General features: G+C 42.1%; 1 protein-coding gene across 2 annotated transcripts in view; it reads left to right on the top strand.

Moving 5' to 3' along the window:
• Positions 1-5,491, top strand: part of MYH10 (myosin heavy chain 10) — a 107,175-nt gene extending 101,684 nt beyond the window's left edge. For both annotated transcript variants that reach the window (XM_075216940.1, XM_075216938.1), the window contains 2 exons: positions 3,779-3,951; positions 4,124-5,491. In XM_075216940.1, the coding sequence (XP_075073041.1) occupies positions 3,779-3,951; positions 4,124-4,277 (327 nt within the window). In that variant the 3' untranslated portion in view covers positions 4,278-5,491. The remainder of the gene's footprint in view (positions 1-3,778; positions 3,952-4,123) is intronic.
• The last annotated feature ends 4,196 nt before the right edge of the window (positions 5,492-9,687 follow it).

The raw sequence follows: 9,687 nt of genomic DNA, 5'->3' as shown, positions 1-9,687 counted from the left end.
CACCTCGGGGGGGTTGTTAGGTAATTATCTACTTTGATCCACTACACTCCCCAGCTTTCTTACTAATATACATTCTGCTATACAGTATTGATATATGATATTGCTTCTGTTTGGATAGCCTCATATTCAGAGGGAATTGCTGCATCTCCGTATTTTGCTGGGACCTAATACATACCATACAACATATAGTAAGATATATGTTTTGACAGTCCAAGATTAGCTAGTATATTTTACAATCTTTTTTTCTTGTGTTGTATAATTGCTAAACTGTCTCTGTATAGTGATTCTGTTGTTGCTATTCCTTTTATAATGCCTGATAAAGGAAAAGCAACTAAAGCAAAATACTTTGCTTGCTCAAAATGCACAGTCGATGGGCACCCTGGTGCAGCTACTCACCCATCAGGCAGAGACTACAGCACTGTCTGCGAGTTCTCCTACTTCGGCAGCAAGGGCAACCCTTTCAGCATTATTTCAACAACCGGTCAATGACGGTGCAGATTTATTAACCGCTAGCCCTTCATCTTCGGTTGCTCCCCAAAGTACCCCCGTACTTGGTCCACATCTTTGGTTAGGGGATTTGATAGACTGAACAGGATTTTAGACTCTCCGAGATCTTCTCAGTCCAAAATAAACGGAAGAGGACTATTCATCCTCTTCTTTCAGTATCAGATTCAGAGATATCATCTGAAGAGGATGGAGAAATCCCTAACGAGACAGGGCATCAGGGCATTGAAGATCTGGTCCTAGCAGTTAGAAGGACCTTAGACCTCTTAGACCTAGATGAGCCTACATCTGCGGTTCGGCGTCTTTTTTACAAAAATGAAAATACGCACAGTCTGTTTTCCTCCTTCTGAGTTACGGGAAATATGCGGAAGCAGGTTGGTCACAGCCGGACCGCAAGGTAGTAGTTCCTGAAAGATTCATGACATTATACCCACTACAGTTAGAAGACGTTAACCGTTCGGTATAGGTACCAAGGGTGTGTACACTCCAGTGGCTTGACTGGCACGTCACACCACTCTGCCAGTTCCGGGCTCAGCTTCCCTTCAGGATACTACTCCCTAGAAAGTGGAAGGAGTTTTAAAAATCCATCTACGTAGCTGCAGGAGCTTCATTTAGACCAATGTTATCTTCGGCATGGTTTGCCAGGGCCATGGAATCATGGGCTGACCAGGCTCACGGCTGGACTTCAGGATTCCAACCTTCTTCCCCTTGCTCTGCACCTTAAAGAGGTAGCAGGCTATTTATGTGAGGCTGCTCAGAATGCAGTCTCAATGTCTACGTCTGCGTCTGGCTCAGCAATGGCAGCTAGACGGACGCGAGATCGGTATGTTTTGGGCCTGAGCTGGGATAATATAATTTCGGAGGTGACTGGGGGTAAAGCACGTACCTTCCAGTCAATGTACCAAAATCTCAGATACGTAGTTACAGTTCATTTCACCAGCCCTTTCGGGGGAACTCATCCAATCGAGGTCAGGTGAGCAGGGGCAGATCCTTCGGCTCCAGTGGACATTCTCAAAATAGAAGGTCTTCTTCCTCAGCAAAGTGTGCCGTTCCCAAGCTGCAAGATAAACCTGCAGCCTGACTCGCATCCTCCTCTCCTCGCGGCTGCTGGAGTAGGGGGCGTCTGCAGTTATTCAGGGACGAGTGGATAGCGTCCTGCCCAGATTGATGGATTCAGGGATTATGACAAGGGGTTACATGGTCAGTCTAGTGGATCAGACCCCGCATCGGTTCTTTCTCACCTCCTTACTGTTAGATCCCATAAGAAGACAGGCGATCTTGGACTGCGTCGCTTCTGTTCTTTTGGCAGGGGTCATTTGTGCAGTTCTGGAATTGCAGAGATGCCAGGGATTTGTAATCAAACCTATTGATCACAAAACCGAATCGTTCCTTCCACCCAATTCTAAATCAGTCCCTAAATTTACATCTACGGGTGGAAAAATTGTGCATGGAATCTTTTCGGTCAGTAATAAGTGGCCTGGAACCGGAAGAATTCCTGGCGTCCATAGATATTCAGGATGCCTACTTGCACATCCCAATATGGGTGGGACATCAGTCTCTACTTCGCTTCACGATAGGAGCCTCCCACTACCATTTCAGGGCCCTCCCAGTCAGCGCCAAGAGTTTTTACAAAAGTTATGTCAGTGATGGCCAGTTGTCTTCGTTCCAGGGGGGTCAGAGTCAGAATAGTGCTTTAACTGGACTATCTTCTCATCAAGGCGGCGTCCGTACATCTGCTATGTCAACATCTGGATCTCACTATTAGGGTATTGGCGTCTCATGGCTGGATCTTAAATCTAAACACGTCTCAGTTTTGCCAAAGGATGACATTCTTGGGTCTCATCATGGCCACCAGGGAACAGAAGGTGTTCCTTTCCAAGGACAGAGCCTGATCCATTCAAATACTGACGGCCCAGGTCTTGTCACAATGCAGTCCCTCCATGCTCCTCTGCATGAAGCTCCTAGGGAAGATAGTCTCGACATTCAAGACTATTCCTTACGGAAGATTCCACTCCAGACGGTTTCAGTGGGATCTTCTAACAAAGTGGTCAGGTTCTCACCTCAGATTGAACTCCCCAGCCTGTCCATCTATCTCAGGAGACCCGGCCGTCTCTTCACTGGTGGAGGGTTCAGGACCATTTGGTAGTAGGCAGGTCGTTTGCTCCAGAGTCCTGGATAATTGTCACAACGGACGCCAGCCTTCAGGGCTGGGGGCGATGACCCTTCATCTTCGCCACCAGGGCCTTTGGTCAGAAACAGAAGCCTCCCTTCCAATAAACATACTGGAGCTGAAAGCCACTTTAATGGCGCTGAGGGAGGCTCAGGCTCTTCTTCAGGGATTCCCAGTTCTCCTCCAATCTGACAATGCCACGGCAATGGCATACATTAGGGCAGGGGGTTTATAAGAGTGCCAGGGCAATGCAGGTGGCACCTCATATCCTGGAATGGATGGAGCTATTCGTTCCCTCGCTTTCGGCAGTATTCATCCCAGACGTGCTAAACTGGGAAGTCGACACACAGTAATGCCAGGAAAATGGTCTCTCCATCTGGAGGTCTTCCAGATCTGGACCTCATGGCGTCAGGTCCCAGTTTCTGCTCAAGAGCCGGGGATTCACTGGCGGTGAACGTAGATGTCATGACAATGCACCGGTAATTCAGATTGGGTTACTTTCCCCCAATCCCAGTTCTTCCACGCATTCTCAGGCAGGGAGGTCTGCCAGTAATGCTGGTGATGCCAGAATGGCCACGTAGGGTCTGGTTCGCAGACATTCTGTCCATGGTGGTCAGTCAGGGGTTTCGGTTACCTCTTCGCGATGACCTTCTCCTTCAGGGACCTTTTTGACATCAGGATCTGCCTCAGATGGCTAACGGCATGGCTGTGGAAACCAGCCTCTGGAGGAGAAAAGGGTTCTCTTCCAGGGTGGTGAGCATTCTGTTGCGGGCTAGGATTCCTGTGTCTGCACGTATTTACCACAGGATTTGGCGAATCTACATACGATGGTGTGAGAGTAAAGACCGCCATACTGTGATTAGAATTACACTGAGGAGCTACATGGTGGTTGCAGAGGGGAGGGATCTGTCAGCAGGTTATAAGTAACAAGTTAACTAGTTAAGTGCCAACTCCCACACTCCCCAACTACAAACCATGTATAAAAAAAACCCATTATTCACTTGCTATCTTTTTTATATAATTATATATTTAGCTTTTCACCAGAAATCTACACCGCACCTCGGTCTCATAAATAAAATATATCCTTTGTTTACTTTGATGCAGATGGAAAAGGCCAACATTCGCATGAAACAACTGAAGAGGCAGCTAGAGGAGGCAGAAGAGGAAGCCACCCGTGCAAACGCCTCAAGGCGCAAGCTGCAACGCGAGCTAGATGATGCATCCGAGGCCAATGAGGGTCTAAGTCGTGAAGTATCCACTCTCAAGAACAGACTGAGGTGAGATTACTGAACACTGTTTTTGTTGGAAGGAATCTGATAAGTCCATGAAAAAGCACATCACATGAACGATCATAGGGATATGCACACTACTGATCGCTGGAGTTCTTTAAATATAACCTGATAGGAGTGCAACTACAAAATGTATTTAATATGCTCTTCACTCTTGCAGGAGAGGTGGTCCCATGTCCTTCTCATCATCTTCCAGCCGCTCGGGTCGCCGACAGCTGCAGATAGAGGGCACTTCTATGGATCTCTCAGACGATGAAACAGAGGTTAAAACCAACGAAGTCAACGAGACATCCGCTTCATCCCCAGCAGAGTGACTTACTCTCGCAGCATTCCATTGCCTAACATAGGGCTGCATAGGGAGTGGTGACAAAGGGACATTAAACTGCTCATGGAAGCTCTACAGGTCAAACAGTCAGCCAGCGGGTCTGAGGGAGTTTGTACTGCACTCCTCTTAGACAAATACGCTTTGGATTCTTTAATGCTAAAATACAAATCCATTCAACCTATTTCCTGCTGAAGTGCCCTTTCTTGCAGGAACAAGGTGAATGCCACCTTTCTTCACCCCAATATACAGAAGGCAGGCATCAAACAGGTTATATATTCTGGCTCTACATTTCTTTGAAAGGCGTCTGTTTTAAGACTTTTTTGCTTTCTCTTTCTATAGCATCATGTGGACAAACAAAAATACACTACATGTCCTTTGTCCTAATCCCATGTGGGTGATGGGGGTGGAGGGAAGATGTGGGATTCTCATACCTTTGCATGTAGTAGCTGACACACTCTGTTCCAGTCAGGCTACAGTGGATCTTTGTTATACCACAAAAGAATTTCCATAGTGAAACTGTGAATCTGCCAATTTTTTTCAATACAGTATAAATTGGTGTCAGGGACAGACTGTATGTTTTCCTAAGAGTTTAATCTCTTGGCACTATACTAACTTTACCTCCTGCCAATACAGTAAAGGTGGCAGTAGTAGGATTAATTCTACCCAAACTACATTTCAACTAAAGTTAGCACTGTCTTCTGATCTCTATTCATTTTAAACACTTAAACAAAAAAAAACATATTTAATGACAAAAAGGTGCCTTAGACACTTCGTCAATTGAACATGTTAAAATACATATCTACTTCTCCCGGCAGATGTAATGAGATCTTCTTTTTTTTTGTGCATTATATCGTATAACTATGAAGTAACTTCAGAAGTCAGTATTAATCAGAACACTTGTGCTGGAAATATCTTTTTATTATTATTATTATTATTTCTATTAAAGCATCAACATTTCCAGGGTTGGGAAGGGGTCTTTGCAGCTCCTCTGTCCTTGTGAGGCTTAAATAGTTTATACAGGTTATCTCTGTGCACATAAAATGTCTGTTCATTTATTGGTTTTTTTTTTTTTTTTTTATTACATATTTTCTGCCGATATCACCCACCCACCCCCCAGGATCTCCCTCTTCCTCTCACCCCCGTGTATATCCCATCTTTCTAGACAAAGAATTTTGTAAGACAATAAATGTATTCATTATAGAATCCTGGATCGCAGCCTCTTCTTTAAAGGGATATCAATGACAAGTAAAATGGATCGTAGGCATATGTTTTCTATGCAGCTCATTACAAATAAATTAAGATATGGTGGTAGTTTAATTTTTGAAGACTAAAAAAGTTGCTTTATACAGTGTGATTCTCATGTGTACATATAATTATTTGCATGTTGCAACACAGCATAAGTGGCAACATAACGTTTGAATATTTTTACATAATATAATGACGGCACTTTGCAATTTATGTATGTATTGTCTGTTTACATTTTATTAATTGTATCTTACTGCCTAAAATGTTGTGTGCTGTATAAATATTGTATAACAGTGACATTAAGTTGGGCCCAGTGAAAGAGAGAATCTGCAGCAAGATAAAACAGCTGTGAATGAGCTTAAACCACTACCAGAATGCAAAATATTTGCACTTTTTGAGGAGTACAAATGATAATTAAAACAATTGTGCATATATTCATTGATAATTTTTACTACAGAGTCGGACCCCAGATCAGCACCTTTTCTGATATTATAGCTAAAATTGTGACCTACATGGGTGAATCATGTCATATCCTCCAGTCATATTAAAATTGGATGGGCAGGTGATCGTTCGCTTTTCAAAACATAATTTGTAGACCACTCTGGATTTTTTGTATTTCCCTCTAATATATTGATATAACTTTCCCACATTTCTAGAAATATCTCAGTGTGCTTTTCTCTATCTAGTGTGGTTTCCAACCAGTCCATCCCGAAGGCATGGAATAGTTTCATTTTCAACAATGTGAGTTTGGGTGCTTCAGGTTGGATCTATACCTTCAGGACTATTCTGCCTGCTGCAGTGTTTACCAATCTTCTCCCTTACTCCCTTTTTGTGATTCTTTGTCCCTGTGGCAGCATTCCTAGAATTGCCCATTCAGATGTGAAGGATACATAGTTTACCAAGTGCTCCACGGCATACCTCCTAATCTAAATCTAGAAACCTATGATCTTCGTGCATAATTAGTGAAACAAATGTGCTTCATTGTGTTACATTTTACATGGTAGGTAGACAGGCCTGCTAGATAGCCTCTGTGAAGGGACATGTATGCCTTGTTGAAATAAAGAGAAATATTTCTATATAGATACTTGCTGACTAAAGTCTACAATATTCCATAAGTGCCTGAACTATAAATTCTACCATTGAGAAGTGTTGCAGCCACTGGGCCTAACCTGATGTCTCTGTTGTATGAAGCTACAGCGTTTAGTTATGGCTTTATGTTGGGAAAGTTTTAGTAATAAGAGTGAATTGAAAGGATTTTGTCAATCAGACTGAAAAAAAGATCTTATTGTCCTACTTATATAGTTTTTGTACTTGTAGAAAAGTGAGGGCATAGTGGCCAGTAAAGTGAAGTATATCTACTGCCTGTGCAAAGGTATATGGTTTTCTGGCTATCGTGCTGATCAGGATATTAATTGACGTGCCTCTTTCTTTACATGTCAAGGGTATAGGTCGGCATGTGGTATCTTGGACTTCTGGGTTTTGCAGCAAAGATATATGTATTGATGTCCCTCTCTGACACCCTTGCGCATCGAGAAAGGCTACTATATATATATATATATATATATATATATATATATTCATATTCATATTCTATTAACCTGTAAATCATGGAGATTGTGTGGGTAGGCCTCTGAAGAGCCATACAAAGTTAATCAAAAGGTTACCATTCTTTTCTGGCTGCTTTGGTTAGATCCTTTGATCCTACAAAGTGGCAGATTTGTAAGTACCGCCAATGTTTAAAGTAAGGCATGTCCCATCTTTCTTGAATTTCATAGAATTGGGGAACATCTAACACACACCAGTTGACCTATCCTTAAGACCCAGCTGGACAACTTTTAAAGGCCTGTAAGTTCATTCAGGTTAGGAAATCAGTGTTTACCAGAACAGATGTAAATGGGGAAACCAGAGAAGACGTGTTTTTAGTCCCCTATGGCTTCTCCAGCAAGTGAGAGTGGGGGGGGAGATTGTGTAGTGTAGCTAGTGCTGTTCGCTAGGAATCCAATTTTTAGGTTGTTGTATCGGTTTTCAGAAAAGGAATCGGATGATTTGATGATGGAAATAATCGAGTTTATTCAAAATTGCATGTACGCAGACCATCTAGTCCGATTAGAGAAGAAGGTAACAATAATACATTTATACATTACTTTCTAAAGCAATAATCTTGGCACCCTTACACAGAGGAGTGTTTAGCTTGGCATTTACACTGATTGGGTAACCGTTATGTGCACCTCTACTCAAAGATTGTGCCTCCTTAACCTCAATGTGTTAAAATATGAGGCCTTGTCAATGAGGTTTGGATACACTAATTCTTTTATCAATGTTTCTAAATAATCACTATTACAAGACCCTGGGCAAAGGGTACATTCCACGAAGCAAGAAAGTCATAAACATTTTCATTTCGTGCAAAAATGAGTTTCATTATAGTTACAATAAAGGCTGCTAGACTCCATTTTGTAATTCAGACTGAATATTCTAACAAATGTACATCAAGGTTAATTCACCCACGTACATTCCAGTATTCTGTTTATCACGACTGTGTAAAGTAGCTGTGATATGAGGGAGATGAAAGCCTCCCAAATGTTTACATCTATATAATATCTTTTGTGAGTCTCTGGCTTTTTCCCTTCCCACACAAATTCCCTAATCAGTCTCTGCACCTCTAGAAGCCACCTAATAGAGAAACATGAATGGATTGTTTGTGGGAATTATAAGATTCTGGATAAAATGTTAATTTTCACAATATTAATACTTCCCATCCAGGAAAAAGCTTTTTGACTGTCACTTGTCGAGATCTAAGCAGATCTTTGAAAAAAAAAAAAATATATCTTTAGCAATCGAATTCCCTAAGTATTTAAGATGATGCCAAACAAATATGAGAGCCTGTTCCAGCCTTTCCACTATTAGAGGGATGTGGAGAGCTTCAAGGCCACTGATTTTGCATAATTTATTTTGAAATTGTACAATCTCTTAAATTCTCGGAACTTGGATGTGGAACTGAGACAAGCTGATCCAGGATCAAGACCAATAGATCATACATCTGAAAATAATACTAATTTGTAGACTTTGTCTCCCAATCTAATTCCTGAGACATTTCAGCTAGTTTTAATTGACCTCTCCAGGGTCTCCATAGATAGCACTAGCCAGATTGCCCCCTCTCCCCATTAAATTTTGTTCTATTTCATTGCATGTATCTGATGTGGTAGGTCCCACTAGAGTCTAGAGGGGCAGCCAAATGGGGATGACACAGTGGACTCTGCTGGAAAAGTTTAAACCCTTAAATTGTCACCGAGTATTAGCACTACCACAAGCAGAGGCACAGAGTCTAAGATGTTATCGGTCTTCACTAGGGACACACACAAGGGAGTTTGTGTTCTGGTGGAAGGTGACAAACAGATTGTGGCCCACTGTCTAGGGTCCAGACGTGACAGGTTGGTACACAGGAGTCTATGGAAACATCAGAACAAGCTGGTCGTAAACTGGCTAGAATGGTACAGAATCAGCAGGCAATAGAATGGTCAGGGCGGATGAAGCTGACAAGAAAGGTTCAGAAAACAGGAATCAAGCTGGTCAACTGGTATACAAGGAATCCCAGTGGAGGAAATAACACTAAGAGGGCTAGACAAAGGAGATCTATGTTGTGCAGAAAGCAGGCTTTAAATATTGTATGAGATTTGAATTGGACAGGCAGGTGCAATCAGAGATCACATGACCCGAATTTTAAAAGGAGGAGCATTGCTGCCGCTAGGGGGAGCAGCAGACTGAAGAAGGAAGCACTGCACTGCAGATTTGATGCCTTCCACGCACCAGACAGGAAATGAGAGGATGAGGAGTGTGTGAAAGGGCAAGATTTATTTTTGTATTATTATTGATTTTAATTTTCTTTGAAATATTACTTTGTAATGGTAAGCAGTCAATTATTACTACACAACTGTATCAGTATTCTTTAGAAAACATAGAATTTAATTCATCTAGTCTTCCTTCCATTTGTCTTTTTTTATTTTACTTTATATAATTTGTAATTTAAATATGTCAGATCCAAGTCATAACAATAGTAACATGTTTGTCCCTTGCACACATAAATTATTTTACTGTAGGAGATCTTCCCACCGCTGGGAGTTTGTTCCATGGATCTTTCACCCTCTCCATAGAAAAGT

The sequence above is a fragment of the Mixophyes fleayi genome, chromosome 6 (genome assembly GCF_038048845.1).
Source record: "Mixophyes fleayi isolate aMixFle1 chromosome 6, aMixFle1.hap1, whole genome shotgun sequence".
Taxonomy (NCBI): Eukaryota; Metazoa; Chordata; class Amphibia; order Anura; family Limnodynastidae; genus Mixophyes; species Mixophyes fleayi.
The sequence above is the reverse complement of the archived record's forward strand: the minus strand, read 5'-3'. Positions and strand labels throughout refer to the sequence as shown.